Genomic DNA, 22,270 nt, shown 5'->3' with positions numbered 1-22,270 from the left:
TAACCTGTGAGAGCCTCGAACATCTCCCAGTAGTGGTCGAGGGGACTTGGCTCTCCTTGTGCTGGCGGCTGGTATGGGAGCGGGATGAAACTAGACCCTACTGCCTCAGGCCAATGAGGTAACGAATCAGATGGGCCTCGTGGAACACGGAGGTTGGAGTAGTCGGTCCACCCCGCGTGTTCTACATAGGAGAGGCCTGCTTCATAATCTCTCTGGTGTCGTTTCGATCATTGAGGACCTTGGCGTTATTAATAGCCATTTAATTAGAGAGATATAAAGCACTCCATCGGCGTCGTTCCACTGCATTTTGCTCGTTTCGACGTCTCTCCTCATTTTCCTCCCATTCCCGTCTTCGGGCCGTCTTCCTCCTGCATTTGTACCAAATGTTCCATCTGCGATCTTTGTAGAGCTTGGAACATTTGCTGCTCTTCCATATACTTGTCCATCCTTTCCCGATGGGCCGTTTGGAGGGCCCACTGTTCCTGCATCTGGGCCTCATGCATCTCCTCCCATGTCTTCCTTCTCACCTCATACTCCCTTCCTTCTCCTATACTTGCCGACACATTATCATAAACCGCCTGTTGACCGCGGTTAAAATCCTTGTACGATGGCCCCCGTCGCTGATTCACAAAATTTGCCACATCGGCAAAAATTTCCCGATGTTGCCGCCTGTACCTCTGCCTTGGTCCCCGTGGACCGGCAGGCTCAGTCTCATCTTCCTCATCAACCATCTCCTCTTCATGACCACCCTCTTCGGCCTCGCGCGGATCAGTGTACCTATAACTGTTTCATCTGACTTCTGCTCATTTTTAAACCCCTATTAATGATGCATATTTTAGCATCCTATTTTATGAGGGCAACTGAATACTTTGGCGATGCGCCAATAAAGACCGGTTTGATTTTTGTTGACCAACATATATAGATTTATGATTCTTGCAAAAGACGATTGCCATCTAGTTTTGGTAAATAAGTTTTCTACCAACACCTATTTGGGCAAAAACTCTAGTTTTTAGACTTGAACAACAGGTTATATAGTAGCTTTTAGACTTAAACAGCAGGTTATATAGTAGCTTTTAAACTATAACAACAGGTTGTATAGTAGGTTTTAGACTTAAACAACAGGTTAATAACAGTATAAGATCATGCTATATAGTAGCTTCATTCCAATATTACCGTCCACAAATACACAACACAATTTATGACATGTACAATTAATACAAATTTGAACTTGCAAGACTGATTAAAAAGGTAAAACAATAAAACTTATAATTGTCCAACATAACCGTTTCTAATACTGTTAATTAGTTATCAGAATATACTAAATTTTTTTACGCTAAACTTAAAGAAAATGGAGTTTTAGGAGGATGCTTCACCTTAGCAAGCAATGAGAAGGATTTGAGAGAAAATAAGGAGCCTGAACTTGGAACTTGATCTTGTAGCTTAACTTGCTTTAGTTTCAAACAGGTTCAAATTACCTTAACTTCTTCAGCTTGAACCGTTCAAGTTTGTAGCTTGAACCGTTCAAGTTTGTAGCTTGAACCGTTCAAGTTTGTAGCTTGAACTTGTGTGTGTGTAGTGGGTGTTTCGACTCAAATTATGGAGGTGGAGGAAGAGTAGAATGTTGAATTTTTAGAGGGATTATAAGGTTTAAAAGTGAGTTAATGTGGAGAGGTGCTTTTTATAAGGGAAGTGAGAGAGAGTAAGGGTTTAATGTGTAAATGCATGACACCTGAAGAGGTTAAAATGGTTTGTTTGAGGGTTATTTGTTTGACCAGTTTTTAAAAGAAAAGGGAAGAGCAAGCTATACTATTGAAATCAAATGATGAGCAGGCTATATAAAGGTGAAATGATGACCCTGTTGCACTCTTTCACCATTTTAGGAAATCAGAGAGAGAGAGAGGGGGGACCATCTATGCAGCCTGCACTCTTTCACCATTTTTAGCCACCAAAGAAGATTCAGAAATATGTGTCCAGTTGTTCTGCAGAAAGCAATTCCAGTAAGTCTCGGTTTTTTAAAAATATACAAATTCAAATGAACAAACCTTTGACTTAACTTTGGAATAATTTGACTGCAACAAGAGTGACCATAAAAACTGAACTTTTTATATAGATAAATTATGGGAAAAAAGATAATGATGATGATAAAACGTCAATAACTATCCTAATATTCAAACTACTGACAGAATAAGGACTAATAGACAAAATTTAAATAAATAAAAATCAAATAATCATAACTATAATAGATAATAACGGCAGTACCTTAAAAATGATGTCAAATGCAGTCATGAAAAACAATAGCAAAAATATGAAAGCTATGAATTGCATGTAAAAGTCCTAATAAGATTTGGGCAGTATTTATAGAATTTTGTAATATGATATGATCGTTTGTACAAAAGGATGGGGAGATAGATAGTGACGTTGCCCATCGTATACAAGCTGGCTGGTGTAGGTGTAGAGCAGCCACTGGGGTCTTGTGTTATAAGGTTGCAGTTAGACCTGCTATGTTATATGGAACAGATTGTTGGGCTATCAAAAAGACGCAGACACGCAAGATGGAGGTGGCAGAAATGAGGATGTTACGATGGATGTGGGGGCACACAAGGCTAGAACGTATGAGAAATGAGGTTTTTAGGGAAAGGTTAGGGGTGGCTAGTATATCGAGTAAGATTAAGGAGGGGATATTGAGATGGTTTGGGCATGTGAAGAGGAGGCCATTGACAGCAGCGGTTAGAGTAGTAGACACCCTTTGTATGGAGGGTAGGAGGAGTAGAGGAAGGCCCAAACTGACTTGGGAGGAGCGGATTAGGCAAGAGTTGCTAGAGTTGCACCTTTCTGAGAACATGGTCCAGGATAGGAGTTCGTGGAGACGTAGGATTAAGGTTAAAGATTTTTAGGAGAGAGTAATGAGGTTTCTGAGTCTACTTTTCGGGTGGACCTTACATGTGTTTATCATCTTGTGTGTATGTGTGTGTGTGTATATATATATATATATATATATATAGAGAGAGAGAGAGAGAGTAAGGTTAACATACAAAAAGCCTTATCGTACATCACGTAGGAGACAATGGTAACCGTTTGATCAGGGGTATAATCACGCATGGGACCACATAATCACGCATGGGACTATAATCACGCACGTTCTATGATAATAACGCACGTTCTATTTTTTGTCATGTATGTTAATGTAGGTTAAGCCTTGAAGTACATTATACTTTCTCTCTCTCTTTCTCTCTCTTTCTCTCTCTCTCTCTCTCTATATATATATATATATATATATATATATATATATATTGCTTTAGGGGCTATAGTTGTGTCTATTCTACTATATCTACAATTTGCATTGTTTGCTTGATGTTTGGAAGCAGCCTCTTTATCCATATGGATAGAGGTAAGGTTTATCTACATCCCACCCTCCCCAGACCCCACCAATAGCTTTGTTATCAGTCTTGCAAGTTCAAATTTGTATTAATTGTACACGTCATAAATTGTGTGGGGAGGGTAAGGTTTGTCTACATCCCACCCTCCCCAGGCTATACCTTTCCGAAATCTTGGCCACAAATAGCTTCGTTCTTTTCTTTTGTTATCTGCCTGAGTTCTTTCTCGAGCTCTCTAGCTTCTTCTGGGAGCTGAAGGGCATAGATCGTAAATTAATAGCTGATCATCAAAGTAAAGCAAACAAGATATACACAAAAATATACATACTTGCGCATGACGAAGTCTAACACGAGAACCGGCTTCATCGATTAAATCGATAGCCTTATCAGGCAGAAAACGATCACTATGGGCACAGATTAATCCTCGGATGCGTAACAGAAAACAAACAAAATGAAACTTTAAGGTAGGTATTCTTGAAATCTGACCCATTTTACCTTGACAAGCAATCGGTTATGCCCATCTGGCTCACGGACAATAACACTCATTGACTTACGAATCCGGTCCAACTCAAATATGCCAACGCGCTTCGATCTTTTAGTCCACCAGTCGCAACACCCTGCACTCCATTAAAAAATTAATTAATTAAAGAAACATTTACAAATATCAATACAAGTATTAAGAAAACATATAACAAAGTTTTGAACTTGCCTAACTTAACACTATTGTTATCAATCAAATAGTTTGCCATAATCCGCAACCCGCGAATTTTCTTTCGGGCATTAACATCAGGAACTCCCATTTTTTCTACCAGCACTTTTAAAGCAGCTTCAGTAGGCAAGCCGGTAACCCCTAAATCAGGGCGATCTGCTGCTTAACTGCTAGAAAACACCACCATCGTCTCACTGGCTACCACACACCATTTACCAAGGTAGACTTCATTAACAGCTGAAAGATGAGTTGGTAACTTTGATTATTATATTTCATTAAAAGAACATATAACTCTAATACTAAAAAGATGCAGAATAAACTGCAGAATTATGAAAAATTGCAAACTAGAACTGCAAAATTATGATAAAGTTACACAGCACATTTTTTCATCTTTCAAGGACTTGGTGATTGTCTTGCGGAAAAACAAAAGGAAAAGAACAAAAATTATGTTTTTAGCGATTTAAGAATTCATCTCTGTTGAATATATTTGTTTTTTAAAAGTTATCAGCCACTCATGACTCATCAATTGAATTACTCAAATAACTTTTTATAATTAAACGTATAAGAAAAACTAAATACACAATATTTCTTAAAATAATTTTCTAAACATCCCGATATAAGTTTTATTAAAAATAGATTTGGTATGGTTCCATCAATTGTGGGCTTGGGTACCTTTACGGGCTGGAAACGAACTCTATAACTGCAAGGGTTCTTCGCCAGGTAACGATGGTTGTTAATGACGTGAAATTCATTTTGACATTTTTTGATCAACAATGCTTTGTTTTAGTCGAAAAATGCTTTGTTTCTCATCTATTGGATTTTTGCAAATAGTTTTTAAACTTAATAAGATTAAGCAACTCGAAACTAGGGGTGCAAATGAGCCGAGCTACTCGAGATTGACTCGAAAAAAAGCTTGAACGAGCCGAGCTTAAACGAGCGCAGCCGCAGCGAGCGCAGCCGTCGCGTATTGTTGGACGGATCAACCTCACTGCGGCTGCGCAGCTGCAGCGAGCACAGGTGCAGCAAGCGCAGTTCGGTGAAGGTTTTTTTTAATCAGTTTCTTTTGTTCAATTTGTAGTTTGCTTTTGTTCAATTTGTAGTTTGCTGAAGGTTTAGTGTGATAATGACAATGTCTCAAATGAAGACTTTAGATTTGGATGAAGGATGGAGTTATATGCAGACTGGGATACTAAAACTGAAAAGTTTCTGGAAGGACATCCAGAACAATTTACATCTGAAGAATACATGATGCTATACACGTATCTTCATATTTGATTATTTTTTCTATTTAGGAGACTCACAGTTAATCATCAAAAGTTCTAACTTGCTTTATTCTCTTGTACAACACTATCTATAACAGGTGCACTCAAAAGCCTCTCCATGACTATTCTCAACAGCTGTATGATAAATACAGGGGAGCATTTCAAGACTATTAAGATCAACGGTAAACCCTTTAATCATTTTGTTTTCATTGCACCAATTACCACAACTTACTATTTATTTCTACTATTAGAGCATGTGAATTATGAGATAAATAATACATTAGCACATATCATGCATACCATACACTAAGTGGTGGTTACTAGAGAGCTATCTGCACTTTCTGCCTTTATTACGGTATATCCCATACTATTGTGCACACCAAGTTTTTTCTACTACTAAAAGTGAGGGTGGATAGTAATGTCAAATTCATATGATAAATAGGGATAGTTTCTTTTGCCATCAAATAGATAAACGTAGAAATATTGGCTGATCATATCATATTACAAAATTCTATAAATACTGCCCAAGTCTTATTAGGACTTTTATATGCAATTCATGGCTTTCAGATTTTTGCTATTGTTTTTCATGGCTGCATTTGACATCATTTTTAAGGTACTGCTGTTATTATCTATTATAGTTATGATTATTTGATTTTTATTTATTTAAGTTTTGTCTATTAGTCGTTATTCTGTCAGTAGTTTGAATATTAGGATAATTATTGACGTTTTATCATCATCATTATCTTTTTTACCGTAATTTCTCAATATAAAAAGCTCGGTTTTTATGGTCACTCTTGTTGCAGTCAAAGTTATTCCAAAGTCAAGTCAAAGGTTTGTTCATTTGAATTTGTATATTATTAAAAAACCGAGACTTATTGGAATTGCTTTCCGCAGAACAACTGAACACACATTTCTGAATCTTCTTCGGTGGCTAAAAATGGTGAAAGAGTGCAGGCTGCATAGATGGTCCTCTCTCTCTGATTTCCTAAAATGGTGAAAGAGTGCAATAGGGTCATCATTTCACCTTTATATAGCCTGCTCATAATTTCATTTCTACAGTATAGTCTGCTCTTCCCTTTTCTTTTAAAAACCGGTCAAACAAATAACCCTCAAACAAACCATTTTAACCCTTCAGGTGTCATGCATTTACACATTAAACCCTTACTCTCTCTCACTTTCCTAATAAGAAGCACCTCCACACATTAACTCACTTTTAAACCTTATAATCTCTCTAAAAATTCAACATTCTACTCTTCCTCCACCTCGATAATTTGAGTCGAAACACACACTACACACACACAAGTTCAAGCTACAAACTTGAACGGTTCAAGCTGAAGCAAGTTAAGGTAATTTGAAACTGTTTGAAACTAAAGCAAGTTAAGCTACAAGATCAAGTTCCAAGTCCAAGCTCCTTATTTTCTCTCAAATCATTCTCCTTGCTTGCTAAGGTGAAGCATCCTTCTAAAACTCTCTTTTCTTTAAGTTTAGCGTAAAAAAATTTAGTATATTCTCATAACTAATTAACTGTATTAGAAACGGTTATGTTGGACAGTTATAAGTTTTCTTATTTTACCTTTTTAATCAGTCTTGCAAGTTCAAATTTGTATTAATTGTACATGTCATAAATTGTGTTGTGTATTTGTGGACGGTAATATTGGAATGAAGCTACTATCCAACATAGTAGCTTGAAATGAAGCTACTGTCCAACATAGTAGCTTCATTCCAATATTACCGTCCACAAATACACAACACAATTTATGACATGTACAATTAATACAAATTTGAACGTGCAAGACTGATTAAAAAGGTAAAACAAGAAAAATTATAACCGTCCAACATAACCGTTTCTAATATAGTTAATTAGTTATGAGAATATACTAAATTTTTTTTACGCTAAACTTAAAGAAAAGGGAGTTTTAGGAGGATGCTTCACCTTAGCAAGCAAGGAGAAGGCTTTGAGAGAAAGTAAGGAGCCTGAACTTGGAGTTGGAACTTGATCTTGTAGCTTAACTTGCTTCAGTTTCAAAAAGGTTCAAATTACCTTAACTTGCTTCAGCTTGAACCGTTCAAGTTTGTAGCTTGAACCGTTCAAGTTTGTAGCTTGAACCGTTCAAGTTTGTAGCTTGAACTTGTGTGTGTGTGTGTGTGTAGTGGGAGTTTCGACTCAAATTGTGGAGGTGGAGGAAGAGTAGAATATTGAATTTTTAGAGAGATTATAAGGTTTAAAAGTGAGTTAATGTGGAGAGGTGCTTCTTATAAGGGATGTGAGAGAGAGTAAGGGATTAATGTGTAAATGCATGACACCTGAAGGGTTAAAATGGTATTTTTGAGGGTTATTTGTTTAACCGGTTTTTAAAAGAAAAGAGAAGAGCAGGCTATACTGTTGAAATGAAATGATGAGCAGACTATATAAAGGTGAAATGATGACCCTGTTGCACTCTTTCACAAGAACAAGCACAGTACCTTTTAGAAATCTTGGCCACATTCGTTCTTTTCTTTTGTTATCTGCCTGAGTTCTTTCTCGAGCTCTCTAGCTTCTTCTGGGAGCTGAAGGGCATAGATCGTAAATTAATAGTTGATCATCAAAGTAAAGCAAACAAAATATACACAAAAATATACATACTTGTGCATGACGAAGTCTAACACGAGAACCGGGTTCATCGATTAAATCAATAGCATTATCAGGCAGAAAATGATCACTGTGGGCATAGATTAATCATCGGATGCGTAGCAGAAAACAAAAAAAAAAATTGAAACTTTAAGGTAGATATTCTTGATATCTGACCCATTTTACCTTGACAAGCAATCGGTTATGCCCATCTGGCTCACGGACAAGAACACTCATGGACTTACGAATCCGGTCCAACTCTAATGTGCCACCGCGGTTCGATCTTTTAGTCCACGAGTCGCAACACCCTGCACTCCGTTTAAAAAATTAATTAAAGAAACATTTACAAATATCAATACGAGTATTAAGAAAACATATAACAAAGTTTTGAACTTGCCTAACTTAACACTATTGTTATCAATCAAATAGTTTGCCATAATCTGCAACCCGCGAATTTTCTTTCGGGCATTAACATCAGGAACTCCCTTTTTTTCTACCAGCACTTTTAAAGCAGCTTCAGTAGGCAAACCGGTAACTGCAGAATTATGATAAAATTACACAACACATTTTTTCATCTTTCAAGGACTTGGTGATTGTCTTGCGGAAAAACAAAAGGAAAAGAACAAAAATTATGTTTTAGCGATTTAAGAATTCATCTCTGTTGAATATATTTGTTTTTTAAAAGTTATCAGCCACTCATGACTCATCAATTGAATTACTCAAATAACTTTTTATAATTAAACTTATAAGAAAAACTAAATACACAATATTTCTTAAAATAATTTTCTGAACATCCCGATATAAGTTTTATTAAAAATAGATTTGGTATGGTTTCATCAACTGTGGGCTCGGGTACCTTTACAGGCTGGAAATGAACTCTATAACTGCAAGGGTTCTTCGCCACAAATACACAACACAATTTATGACATGTACAATTAATACAAATTTGAAATTGCAAGACTGATTAAAAAGGTAAAACAAGAAAACTTATAACTGTCCAACATAACCATTTCTAATACAGTTAATTAGTTATGAGAATATACTAAATTTTTTTACGCTAAACTTAAAGAAAAGGGAGTTTTAGGAGGATGCTTCATCTTAGCAAGCAAGGAGAATGATTTGAGAGAAAATAAGGAGCCTGAACTTGGACTTGGAACTTGATCTTGTAGCTTAACTTGCTTCAGTTTCAAACAGGTTCAAATTACCTTAACTTGCTTCAGCTTGAACCGTTCAAGTTTGTAGCTTGAACTTGTGTGTGTGTAGTGTGTGTTTCGACTCAAATTATCGAGGTGGAGGAAGAGTAGAATGTTGAATTTTTAGAGAGATTATAAGGTTTAAAAGTGAGTTAATGTGGGGAGGTGCTTCTTATAAGGGAAGTAAGAGAGAGTAAGGGTTTAATGTGTAAATGCATGACACCTGAAGGGTTAAATTGGTTTGTTTGAAGGTTATTTGTTTGACCGGTTTTTAAAAGAAAAGGGAAGACCATGCTATACTGTTGAAATGAAATGATGAGCAGGCTATATAAAGGTGAAATGATGACCCTGTTGCACTCTTTCACAAGAACAAGCACAGTACCTTTTCGAAATCTTGGCCACAAACAGCTTCGTTCTTTTCTTTTGTTATCTGCCTGAGTTCTTGCTCGAGCTCTCTAGCTTCTTCTGGGAGCTAAAGGGCATAGATCGTAAATTAATAGCTGATCATCAAAGTAAAGTAAACAAAATATACACAAAAATATACATACTTGGGCATGACGAAGTCTAACACGAGAACCGGCTTCATCGATTAAATCAATAGCCTTATCAGGCAGAAAACGATCACTGTGGGCATAGATTAATCATCGGATGCGTAACAGAAAACAAAAAAAAATTGAAACTTTAAGGTAGGTATTCTTGATATTTGATGAGACAGTGTGCTGAATGTCCGCTTCAGTTACTACGGTGGGGCCCTCTTCTCCCGCCTCGGTCTTGGCTTTGCTCATCTCTTTGTTTTTGTCCACGAGAGTGGATGATTGAGTTTTAACCCTAAAAAGCATGTCAATACGATATCTTTCCTTGACACCATGCTTACATATAAAGAGATTAAAAGATAAACCTGTGAGTTCATGGAAACAATAGATTATTGCTTGAAATAACCTTAAATTCCAACTGGCCGAATGTAGTTTAATCAATCTCATTCTATTGAATGAAATTAGGAATCCAATAAGTAGAGATAACATGCTTCTGCTATATAGTAAATCCCAACAAAATCTTGATATTTTATCCCGACCCCTCTCACCTTTTTACTTATTAGTTCTTTAGAACATCTTCATGTTTCAACTACTCAATTCTACACAAAAACACTCAACAACTGCTGATGAAACAGATTTGTTAACTAAATATCCAGTTCAGTTAACCCTAAAAAGCATGTCAATACGAACTACAGTCTAATAAATGCCAGCAGATCTATGATCTGATTCAACTAACATATGTTAATTCTTGAAAAATGTCAAAAAAAAATTACTATATGAACGGGTCAACTCAACACAACCCGTTCCAAACATGCCATTATGACCTTTGTCCGACCCATTTTACCTTGACAAGCAATTGGTTATGCCCATCTGGCTCACGGACAATAACACTCATGGACTTACGAATCCGGTCCAACTCTAATGTGCCAACGCGCTTCGATCTTTTAGTCCACCAGTCGCAACACCCTGCACTCCATTAAAAAATTAATTAAAGAAACATTTACAAATATCAATACAAGTATTAAGAAAACATATAACAAAGTTTTGAACTTGCCTAACTTAACACTATTGTTATCAATCAAATAGTTTGCCGTAATCTGCAACCCGCGAATTTTCTTTCGGGCATTAACATCAGGAACTCCCATTTTTTCTACCAGCACTTTTAAAGCAGCTTCAGTAGGCAAACCGCAGCTGAAGAGAAAACATAAGAAACAACAACAGCAGCAGCATAAAGATCGTGAAGATCAACCTGAAGAGAAGTTGTAAGGTTTGGATATCTCCGGTATGGCTCCGACAGCAACGAGCAACAGCAAGTCAGCAACAAGTATGTCTAATTGATTTTAGGCAATTTTAACCAATGCATTCTGGATCTATTACCTACCAAAACAAAATGTGCATAACAAGGTTTCAATCTCATAACTATTTCACAAAATATAAGCTACCAAAGCATCATCTTAAAAAAAAAAAATATTAACAAACTGAAATAGGGTAATCACAAGAATATTTCCAAGAAAACTTACCTCAGGTGTCGAAAGAAGTGCAGCAGCATGAGGTTCAAGTCTCGGATGCAAAAGCACAAAATAAATCTTCCAGAAAGAACTTTCACTCATATAACCCGGGCAAAGTTCAATCCTAAGAGCAGCCAATCTTGGTGCCAAACTTTCGACAGTCAGAGCATGCTCTTGTTGTGCATCAGTTAGTTCAAAATCTGAAAAATAAAAATAGAATAAAACATACATCAAGTAACAGATCATATTTACACAACCTCAGTAATCAAGACTAGCAAGTAATAGCGTCTGTACATAACGGATACATGTGAATGATGTTCCACGTTTCAGATATTGAATGAATGAAAGTAATAGCAAGTAATAACAGTTATAAAGATTAGACCTTGAGAGGAGGTGGTGGACTGGAATGGTAGATGGGGGCAGATGATGTAAGGGTTGGATATAAAAGAAGCTGGCATGGTAGATGGGGGTAATTGAAGTCGGTAGTTGGAGGATTAATGGTACTTGAAGATGTGCATTGAAGGCGGCAGATGAAGGTGTATTCGCTACTAACCTTAATTGATGAACAGAGATTCTGCTGGTAACCTTAATTGATGAACAGAATGAGAGAAAGTTGGAAAGATATGTACAGGGTGACATTAATTGTTGAGAGAGAGATACGTACAGGAAACTTACGTATGAATGAAGATCAAAGCTGGTAACCTTAATTGTTGGGTAGTTGGAGGATGAATGAATGTTGGCGGCAGATGAGGATGAGGGTTGTTGTGGAGGGGTTAATGGGGATTCTTTAAAGAGACTGTGTAAGCACTGAGATTGGATGGTTTCTGCTTTTGAGTGGATAGAGAATATGGAAAACACCTTGTATGTGTGTTGTTGTTTGGGTGGTGTTGTGGGGATATCATACTGTTTGTTTTGTTTGGTACCATTTTGATGTGGGTTTATGGTTTCTTGAATTCAAGTGGGATTTATTTCTTTTTTTTTTTTTATTTGATTCTTGTTAGTGAGTACACACCGGCAAAACTTGAGATTTCCAATCAAACGTATATACCTAAAAAATTTATAAAACCAGAGGTCGAAAACGTATATACTTAAAAAAATTCTATAAAAACTACATACAGGGCACTACCGAGCGAAAAGTTCAGAGGGTCGGTCGCCCTCATTCCCCACAAAGTTGTGCCCGTGATTACATACATGCTGATTACATTATGGAAATAAGAACCCATTGTTGATTACATCCTTTGATCCAATCAAAATCAATTACCGTACGGACAGGAATATAAGATGAATATTGACCGAGATGGGAATTTGGTACCAATATTGAAATTGTACCAAATCAATATTCTACCGAGCTTGGCTACGATATTCGGTACTCGCTTTTATAAAAGTTCGGTATGGTTAGTGGCGGATCCAGAATATTTTCTATCGGGTTCCTTTTGTTAGTTTTTCACTAATTCTCATTATTTTTTTTTAAATCATATAAAATTTCCACTAATTTTTTTTCATTTTTTTTCCAAACCGAGGGGGTTCCCGGGAACCCCCAAAACACCCCTGGATCCGCCACTAGGTATGGTTCGATACCAATACCATATAGAGAGAGCATTTTGTAACGAGTACCAGTACCAGTACCAGTCGTACTGATAGATACCATATAGTATTTGATACCCACTTTTTCAGAAACTCAGTATCACTATTTTCAATACCAATACTAATAGAGTATCGATCTCTAGAATGAATGATTGATGAAATAGGATTCACCAAACCAAATGAATTTTTATCCCATACATCACACTAAGTATATAATATACTTATTATGCACATATTAATTTCTAAACGAAATGAACAATGATCCATGTGGTGTCACTCTTCTATTGGGCCAAGTTTATACACATATTAATTTCTAAACGAAATGAACAGTGATCCCATGTGGTGTCACTCTTCTATTGGGCCAAGTTTTTAAAAGCCACGCCTATGGCTTTTGTTAACAGGCCTGCCACGTATCAAAAACTCATAAAAAAACCATCGCCCTCTCCATTGTTGTAAAACACATGGCACATGAAAACACAGAGGAAGACAGAGAGGGAGAAGGAGCATCGTCAATAGCCAAGCCCTCCCAGCGTCCATCATACTTCGGCGATAACACCTGTTATGTCTAGCTAGGGTTTTGAGACACAGCGGCGACTTTGGAGGCCGGCCGCTGATGATGACGATGACGGTGGATTCGTAGCAACAGTCAAGGTTTACCACTAATTCGAGGTAATTATATGACGAGTAGCTGATATTGAGAGCGATTAAGGAGAAATGTTGTTGGTTTGAGATTGGAGAACATATGCTTTAACTAAATGATGTGTTAATTGTGATTGTGATTTTGCTGATGTTTGATTGAATTTATTACAGGTTGAAATGTGGAATCTCTATCAACGTTTATCACAATCTTTGAAAGTAATCACATGGTTTCTTTGTTATTTAGTTGCTTATTCTAGACCATGTTGTAAATCACAATGATACTAAAGAAATACCATTGTAGTTCTGAACCATTTTAATTCCCATATCAGTCAAGCTGTTTATTATTTTCTAATCCCTTTTAGTATTACTTTTTATTCAACACCTTTTGAATGTTTAACTGATTTTGTCACTAATGAAAACTTTAGGGGCTAAAGAGCCAGGCCATTTTATTAAGGAGCACAATGATATAGACCTGTGCATATGAGCAACTTATGTTTTCATGCTATGTTTTATGGAGACACTCAGGCCTGCTTTGCGACAGGTATAGATGACCCAAGCCTCTTTGAGCTGCATACTACAAAACTCCATAGATGAGGAAAGTGACGAACTCTCAGACCATCGAACGATTGAACAACGGTTGATACTTGATCTTTACTCATAAGTTATATCTAACAAAAACAGTTTTTTTACCAGGTAAAGAGAATGACCTAAGAATCAACACAAGTTTGTTAGACCTTATACGTGTACACAATAAATAGTATTTTGTTTGTAGTGGTTAGATTGCAGCCTTTATCTTGTAGCAACATAGATTGCAAGTTATAGAGGTTGCAATTTGTCGATCGTGGCTTACATTTTGTAACAGGTCGTAACAAGTCAGATTGGATGTCCAATTTTATTAGGAACCAGTCATATTGTAGCTTCCGTTTACTTGGTAACGAGCAGGGGTGAAGTATAGAAGGGGCGCCCCACGAACTTTTCGCTCAGTAGTGCTATATATGTAGTTTTCGTATAGAAATTTTTTGGTATATACGTTTTCGACCCCCCGGTTCTATAGGAATTTTTGGGTATATACATTTTCGACCCCCCCCGTCATTCGGGTCAAGCTTCGCCCACTGGTAAAGAGTCTACATGAAGTGAAGTAACATGCCACTATACATATAAAAAAACTATCGCAACACTTTACTTGGTAACGGGTTTAGGCGTTTTCCCTGTGTTTCTTTTTAGATCGACGGTCAGTAATGGTGTTATGTGCTTTATACGACACGTATCCAACTTTATCACCAATGTATATCCATGTCAGGATGCCCAGGTCAGAGGGAAGAAGGAAATAGAGGGGGGGGGCAAGAAGCTCTAAGAGAAGGAGAGATGGGGCAAGATCAAAGGTGATTCCGTTCCCAATTAAAGTGGATTTTTATGGTGTTTCTATTAGGATGCCTTCCTCAGAACTGATCATTTTATTGCTGCTACATGTTAGAAAACATAAATATAGTTTGTCTTCTAAGTAGTGTATAATATTTCTGATTTCTTTTGAATCCCTGTTCTGATTTTGGTTGGCACGTGTTGTAGATAAAGGTGATGTTTTAGTTTGGGTGGAGAAGAATCATGAAGACTTGGTCATGGACACAAAGGAAGCCTCTTCACTTTTTTGGGTTTTAGCAGGTTTCTTTTAATTTTCTAAAATAATTTACAATGCGCTAGAGTAATACATAAGCTGTGAAAATTGCTATTTCTGTTTACGTGTGGTTCTAATGGCTATATATATATATATATATATATATATATATATATATATATATATATATATATATATATATATATATATATATATATATATTTAATTATCAGGTGTTTTATTAAATTCGGTTTTATTTATATATTATACAAAGGCAAAACAATAGGTCTGAAAAATGGTCCTAGCTAAGCTTGACTATGATCGGTTGTTAACTAATGGAATACAAAGACATGTATGCTTAGGGTTCCGACAACAGCAGCAACGGAGGTGGTTTCCCCTAAATAGAATCACCAACAAGGTCGACGGTAAGTATTTTAACTACAGATATGTGTATCGTGAGACTAGGTTAATAAGATGAAGCTAGATCTGTAACATCCAGTGGCAACGGTTGTCTAGGTTTCGGCCATCAGTGATGGGTGACAGTTCAGGTGTTCAGTTGTCGGTTTTGTGCTATTTGTAAATTTCGTTGATTTGTTCTGTTTTTTGTGTGTTTTTAATAGGTTCCATTTAGTAATCTATGTAGTAGATTTCATGCTCTGAGGTTTTTACGTGAATTTGAAGTTGGATTTTGACAGTTTGTTGAGGGTTTAAACGATTTAATTGCTAAATTCGGATACTATATGGTCTATTACTACAGTTTTGTTATGGCATACTGTCAAGTTTTCACATTTAGTCTATTTTAGCTTTTGATCTAACCATATATACATATATCATGGTTGTAAAAGTCCCGCCTAGGCTCCGGGTACTCCCTGAGTACTCGCTACAAGGGAGGCTGCCGAGGCACGAGTACTCTTCTCCCAGGACAATTACTCCCCGAGTAATCTCCGACTAAGCCGAGTACTCCCCGAGTACTCCCGAATCCGACTAGGGAGCGCCTAGCGACTTTTGCAACCATGATATATATATATATATATATATATATATATATATATATATATAGGTAGAGGATCCTGTAAAAAGTGCTCAAAGTGTGAGAAGTGTGAGAAGTGTATTATAACACTATATATAATACTATATAACACCCTATAAACACAGTATAACAATATGTAACACCATATAATACCATATAACACTTTGTAACACTATATATCATTACATAACAAATATAACACTATAGGTTGTCTGATAGCATGCCTATGATAGATGTATAGTGTTATATTTGTTATATAATGATATATAGTGTTACATAGTGTTATATGGTATTATATGGTGTTACATATTGTTATACGGTGTTTATAGGGTGTTATACAGTATTATATATAGTGTTATAATACACTTCTCACACTTCTCACACTTTAGGTCCTTTTTACACTATCCTTACCCTATATATATATATATCCGATCTAACCATATATGCTGCTATGGTAGGTAGATAAGAAGATAAATGGTCAAAATTGGGATAAAAAGGAAATTCTAAAACAGATATTTAAAAAAAATGTATTTTATGGACATGTGTTAAGAGCTTGTCAAATATATACTCAAAATGTTTATTCATGTGTTATTCCTAGGATTATTATGTTTGTTATTGTTTTTAAAAAACATGTGTTAATTTATAGTTTGATAAACATAGGATTAGTGGGGAAAAGAATGATGGAATCAAGAGAACAGGAGGAGACTAAAGGCGAAGCGTACGGGTGCTAGAAGATATTAAAGGCGAAGCGTACGTCTGGGCGAAGAGTAGAAGTCAAGTTTTGGGTCTGAATCAAGAGAATCGGAGCAATTTCACTGGTCTGGGCTCTGGCTAATGCGCCTGGGTTTCTTTTTTTTTTCTACAGTTTGCTCTATCTTGCTCATTTTAGAACTTATTTCCTATTTTGATTTGGAACTTCATAAGATAGAGAATTTAAGAATCAAGTTGTTTTTGAAACCCATTATGCTTTACTTTTATCCCGATTTCATGTTGTTTGTATTCAATGTACAGGAAGTAATCACGCATAAACATAGGTGTTATCAAACCGTGAACAATTTGGTTTTGCACGCAGCAACGCGCTCGGATTATAAAACTAGTATAATTTATTAACATTGCTGCTGCAAGGTTGATTTTAAATATCCGAAAATATACCAATAGATAGGTTAAAGATAAATTAAAAAAAACGTTTTTTTTTGTCGTAGTCAATGATCACACTCAGTAATTACACTAATGGATTACTTAAAAAAGAAAAATACTTAGGTTTTTACAGTACAAAATTTATACAAATCACCATATGAAATAAAAAAGGATGTCACCATTGCCAGTGGCGGAGCCAGAAAATTTTTCTTATGGTGTCATTTTTTATGGATACCCAGGTTTATAGTAACCCGAAGTCGAACTTTTTTGGATCGGTTCGAATCTAGTTGGGTCAAACATAGTAAAGGCAAATATCATAGTAAAAGTACAATGTCATTGAATTAAAACACATAATAAAATTCCAAAGTCATCTATTATGTATATTAAAACAATACATTTTGGTGCCATTTGGCATAATTTTAATCCACTAATTGCCACGTGGCATCTGATGGTCTCCTCTTTTTTTCATTTGAGCGGCAATCCTATTCAATCAATCCTTAAAACCCTATTTTCACACATAGCCGTTTCTCTTCTTTTCCTTCAATCCTCCTATTTTCCTTCAATCACGCGGCTTCTCAAACACACTCTCATACTATGTCCTCTCTCTTCAAACAATTCTTAGATCCCTAATTTCAATTTCATACATCTCTGCATGTCCATCACTGTATCTCTCATAAACCCTAAATCAAGGTATGTTTTCTTCTTAATCTTTGATGCTGTAAACGAATATGTTTTCTTCTTATTCTTTGATGCTGGTGGTCTAGGGTTTCTCTATGACCCTGACGGCTGCGGTTGTAGGTTCCGCCGGTGATGTCCTGACGATTTTAATGGTTCATCATGTAGTAAGTGGTTCGATTTTGATGGAAATCAATGATTGGGAATCCAATTACGAGGCCTGCGCAATCACACAATGCTGATGGTGCAATGGAATACGGGCTTGAAAGTGCAGATCTTCTTAAAATCAGGAAAGATGCTGGAGTGAAGGACCCTTTCTGGATTCCACGACCTGGTTGGAAGCCCGGGGATTCTCCTGTCCAGGATCCCATTCTGGCAAAAGAAATCAGGAATCTCCAAGAAGTAATTTCAAATATCAAAAGGTGATAAAACTTAACTATATTCAAAAGATTCTTATATAATGTTCATTTTCAAAACAGTTTGAAGGTCTAATCGATGGTTTAATTCTTTGGTCCCTTCACAAGGATTATGAGGAGGGATTAGGAAAACTAAAAAGGTAATTAATTTGTTTATTAATTATATAAATAAAATGATAATGTATTCATTTAGGTAGTTTGGTTATGTGTGTAAACAGGGAGGTCCAGGAGTTGAGTTCAAAGAAAGATGAAAGTCAAGCTATTGTGGTTTCTGAACAAGTTGACCCGGTTCGTAAACAACCAACTGATATCTTTTTAATTATATGTTTGATTCAAAGTCAGAAACATTAGCAATTTGATAAGAATATTAGGATGATTATCCTCACTGATAAGAATATTATTAATACTTTATGTTGTGTAGGTTGCAAAGAGATTAGAGGCTACTTCAAGGTATTTCAAGAGATTGGGTAGCTTAGGATTTTGGGGACAACTTCTTTGTATAATTGTAGCTGCAGTCATCCTTTCCTTTCTGTTGCCATCACTGGGGGGGGGGGAATCACATCACCGGCTACCTTCTATGCTACGACTGGTGGTATTGTAGCTTCTTTCCTCTCGGTGTTCTGGTCGTTTGGTTATATTCGTCTTTCTGACAGGCTTAATAAAACCGCCAATGACCCTTCAAAGGTAACCTTCTTTTTTTAATTTAAGGTATCTTTTAACATTTAATATACAAATCAACCTGTATGGGTGCACATCTAGCAGTTAAGATGGCTACTTAGAAGGCTAAAGTAATGATTGCATGCAAAAGTAAGTAATGTATATCCTAGAAGGCTAGAAAACCTCATAGAGATCGAACAAGCAAAGCAAGAAACTCTTGATTTTGTAATATTGAAATGCTGATATGTTTGTGTAAGCATACAATTGTGTATGCATGTTATCTAATCAGATAAAGAGGGCATCCAAATTCAGTCAATTTTTGACTGAATTATTTTTGAGAATTTTTAATTTTTTTTGAAGATTTTGTTACGTTAAGAGGAGAAACAACTATAGTTAAGGATGAGGATAGCATTAAGAGAAATGTGTAACTTTGTGATATTGGCTAATTGGTGTGAAATGTGTTCAGCTAGATGGATCCATGACTATGGCTGCTAGAGAAGCTTCGATTACCATATTTGCCCCAAAATTGATTTTAGACATTTGTATTTGTTTAAGTACTTTTTCAGAGTTTTTTTAATCTCAAAACACTACACAACATTCATAAATAAACTGTAGCACAGTGGTATGCAATCCTGAAGTAAAGGTTTTTGGATCAAATCCAAATGTGTAAACTTATTGATCTTTTTGTGTGCTATGTTATGTTTCTTAAACATGATTTTCGATGTTTTTTTTTTCGTTTTGTTTTTCATCTTTTTTTATTAGTTCAAGGTATGATTCATTAGTGAATTATCAAAATTAACGGTCTGGTTGTTTAATGATGTAGATTGAAGCCAACTATGAGTTACTTCAGTTTTAGGATTAAAACAGAAAATAAATTGGAAGAACTGAAAATGTGCTTAGGAGTGGTCGGAGACGAAGAGATGATGATAGTGATGGTTTCCGGTGACCGAACGGCCGGAATGAAAGCGGTGGTGATGGTCGATAGTGGTGGTTGCGGTTCAAGTTGGTGACGGTGATGGTCGATAATGGTTTTTTTTTTAATTAATATCTTGTGGATTGTTTACAAAAACTGGAAGGAGGTTTGTTAAGGTTTTTATTGATGTGGGATGTCTAAAAAAGCCACAAAATTGGGTTACCTTGGGTTTAAATATTTCCTTGGGTTTAAATAAAAGGGTTTTAATAAACATAATCCTTGTGGCTATGGTTAACAATCGAAATTTTATAACCTTTTTTGGTGGCCGGTTGTTCAAGGTAAAAAAGATAACATTATGTGAGTATTCATAAATAAACACTTTTGAGATATTTTTGGTCGTTCTTTCTTTATGATGAAATATTATGTGTTTTTATTAAAGTAATTGGTGGTTGTTTGCGCGTCCGGAACCTTCAAGGAGTTGAAATCAATTTGGTTAAGGACTGAGAAATCTTTTGGTTGTGATAGGTATATGATTACACCATAATGGTCGTAAGTTATTTTGGGATTTAAGATGGAAGAGACTTCTTGATTCGGATGATGAAAAGGCTGAAGCATATCAACTTATGGGTTTATTGAAGCAACAAGCCATCAATGACAAAAGATAACTGGAAATGGAAGTTGGGTGGGGCGTCGTTGAGTTCTCTGTTAATCAGGTGAGAAAAGACATAGCAACAGACATTCTGCCAGCATATCAATCAAGACCAGCTTTTCAAATGAAGCTCTTTAGCCATTCCGAAGGTTAATTGTTTTGTTTGGAGGGTTGTGAGCAGCAAGATTTCTATGGCGGAAGCCTTAGCTAGGAGGAGCATTTCGATTGGGGTAGGGAGGTGCCCGATGGATTCATGTGGAGTCAACAAACCATATGTTAGTCACCTCTATAATTGATACAATTATTGTTTTCTGAATTTGAGTTTGTTTTTGATCATTTTTCTTATAATTTATATGGGTAAATGAAACTAATTGATCTGGCTTTGGTTGCAGAACTATTATATACAAGGGTCAGTTGAAATTGAACCAGTTGGAGTACTTTCATGCAACGAAAGGTTTACAAGCTACACTTTATAATAATAATAATAATAATAATAATAATAATAATAATAACAATAATAATAACAATAATAATAATAACAATAATAATAACAATAATATCTTTACATTAAAATCTACCTTTTTTCTTTTTCTTATTCTGCAGAACCACAACCTTACTGTTCAAAACTGTTGAAGTTCTATTATTTCTTGCAGCGGCCTGCTCCAGGGATTAGTGGTGGCTTTTATGTTGTTTAATGTCACATGTGATTTTTTGTTGATTGCTGGTACCACTTAGAAATCACTATAATGAATTTAATTTTACAATATAATTATATTTACTAACTTAACATAAATTTAATTTTACAATGTAGTTATGTTTACTAACTTAACTTTAAAATTGTTCCTGCATAAAGGGCATCACAGTTGACCCTTAGCTTGTGATGGAGGTTCAATCCTTTTTCTTTCTCTTTATTAATATTTTCATATGTAACTACTTTTTTTATAAAAGAAGATGAGGTTTCTTTCTTTGAACCCTATTGTAATTAATGTAATATTAACCTTTGTTTAATAGGCTTATGGATGTTTCTTCCAGTCAGCATTAACTTGGAAACATTGGTTGTATGGAACAGTCAAATTGAGTGTGTTCAATTTACGGCATTAGGAGCATTCGACGATTATTTACGAGAGTTCTGAGCCGTATACGCCGTTGGTTCGGCTTGGTGGAATAAGCAGAATCCGAGGTATATGACGACGATTATAATGGATAGTGCGAAGGTGGTTGTGTTGGATATTCACCAAAGTACTTGAAACGAACTCTTCACCTCAACAGTTAAAACAATAGCTCCTTTCTTTTTCGTTTGATACATTACGTACCCGCGGGTAGAGAATGATTTCCTTACTTGAACATTTAATTACTTTCAAATGATTATTTCAACAAGTTTAAGTTATATATTTGTGTTAAGCCACCCGCGAAACTCGCGGGATCTTAGGCTAGTTTGAAATATATAATAAAATGCATTTAATAGTTGCTCTGTACGCATTCTCATGTTTTGAAAACGATTCATAATGTTTTCAATGGCAACTTAAAAAAACCTCTTTTTCATTATAACAAACAAATGTATGCATCATTCAAATGATTCATAATGATTTAAAGTATACTAATTAAATTCAAGTAACTGGGCTTAATTTTTGAAATATAAATTTGTTTATTATGTAATTGTTTTAGAAGAAAACAAAACAATGGTGTCGCTCGTAAAAAACAATGGTGTCGCTCGAATTTTTCCTATTATACGTTGTATTTGCTACACAAAATTCAATGGTGTCGGATGACA

The 22,270-nt window shown here is 35.8% G+C and overlaps 1 protein-coding gene and 4 long non-coding RNA genes across 21 annotated transcripts; 1 reads left to right on the top strand and 4 right to left on the bottom strand.

Annotated features, from left to right (window-relative positions):
• Positions 1-1,133: 1,133 nt before the first annotated feature.
• On the bottom strand, positions 1,134-3,987 carry LOC118490103 (ATP-dependent Clp protease ATP-binding subunit ClpA homolog CD4A, chloroplastic-like). Its single transcript, XM_035987318.1, has 3 exons — positions 3,703-3,987; positions 3,537-3,626; positions 1,134-1,979 (listed from the first exon to the last, which is right to left on the bottom strand). The coding sequence occupies exons 1-3, from the start codon at positions 3,862-3,864 to the stop codon at positions 1,911-1,913; spliced, it is 321 nt and encodes a 106-aa protein (XP_035843211.1). The 5' UTR covers positions 3,865-3,987; the 3' UTR covers positions 1,134-1,910.
• A 97-nt stretch (positions 3,988-4,084) lies between these two features.
• Positions 4,085-8,267, bottom strand: LOC110928471. Of its 2 annotated transcripts, XR_004888143.1 has the most exons (5): positions 8,140-8,261; positions 7,969-8,044; positions 7,809-7,892; positions 6,255-6,330; positions 4,085-4,320 (listed from the first exon to the last, which is right to left on the bottom strand). It is a non-coding gene; the product is annotated as an uncharacterized LOC110928471 (long non-coding RNA). The 2 variants fall into 2 exon arrangements; XR_002586399.2 differs by lacking the exon at positions 4,085-4,320 and having other exon boundaries at positions 5,311-6,330; positions 8,140-8,267.
• Positions 8,268-8,447: 180 nt separating this feature from the next.
• Positions 8,448-10,644, bottom strand: LOC110928472. 2 transcript variants are annotated; one of them, XR_002586403.2, is made up of 4 exons: positions 10,524-10,644; positions 9,695-10,044; positions 9,529-9,618; positions 8,448-8,488 (listed from the first exon to the last, which is right to left on the bottom strand). It is a non-coding gene; the product is annotated as an uncharacterized LOC110928472 (long non-coding RNA). The 2 variants fall into 2 exon arrangements; XR_002586402.2 differs by having other exon boundaries at positions 9,695-10,644.
• A 90-nt stretch (positions 10,645-10,734) lies between these two features.
• LOC118490104 lies at positions 10,735-12,088 on the bottom strand. Of its 6 annotated transcripts, none has more exons than XR_004888145.1 (4): positions 11,852-12,088; positions 11,570-11,772; positions 11,200-11,387; positions 10,735-11,056 (listed from the first exon to the last, which is right to left on the bottom strand). It is a non-coding gene; the product is annotated as an uncharacterized LOC118490104 (long non-coding RNA). The 6 variants fall into 6 exon arrangements; XR_004888147.1 differs by having other exon boundaries at positions 11,570-11,764; XR_004888146.1 differs by having other exon boundaries at positions 11,863-12,088.
• A 5,609-nt stretch (positions 12,089-17,697) lies between these two features.
• On the top strand, positions 17,698-21,888 carry LOC110928470. 10 transcript variants are annotated; one of them, XR_002586389.2, is made up of 10 exons: positions 17,698-17,879; positions 17,954-18,286; positions 18,389-18,420; positions 18,499-18,568; positions 18,702-18,964; positions 19,761-20,774; positions 20,892-20,953; positions 21,103-21,223; positions 21,353-21,385; positions 21,511-21,888. It is a non-coding gene; the product is annotated as an uncharacterized LOC110928470 (long non-coding RNA). The 10 variants fall into 10 exon arrangements; XR_004888142.1 differs by having other exon boundaries at positions 19,761-19,965; positions 20,376-20,774; positions 21,103-21,888; XR_002586390.2 differs by lacking the exon at positions 21,353-21,385.
• The last annotated feature ends 382 nt before the right edge of the window (positions 21,889-22,270 follow it).

The sequence above is a fragment of the Helianthus annuus genome, chromosome 3, assembly GCF_002127325.2.
Source record: "Helianthus annuus cultivar XRQ/B chromosome 3, HanXRQr2.0-SUNRISE, whole genome shotgun sequence".
Taxonomy (NCBI): Eukaryota; Viridiplantae; Streptophyta; class Magnoliopsida; order Asterales; family Asteraceae; genus Helianthus; species Helianthus annuus.
Note: the sequence above shows the minus strand (reverse complement) of the source record. Positions and strands in the feature narration are given on the sequence as shown.

What these genes read in the sequence shown, in the direction of transcription:
- LOC118490103 (XM_035987318.1), bottom strand. Translation starts at nt 3,864, where the DNA reads ATGGGTCAGATTTCAAGAATACCTACCTTAAAGTTTCATTTTGTTTGT. An exon ending in TTAGACTTCGTCATGCGCAA is followed by an intron (nt 3,627 to 3,702) that starts GTATGTATATTT and finishes TATGCCCTTCAG; the next exon opens with CTCCCAGAAGAAGCTAGAGA. An exon ending in GTGGCCAAGATTTCGGAAAG is followed by an intron (nt 1,980 to 3,536) that starts GTATAGCCTGGG and finishes TGCTTTCTGCAG; the next exon opens with AACAACTGGACACATATTTC.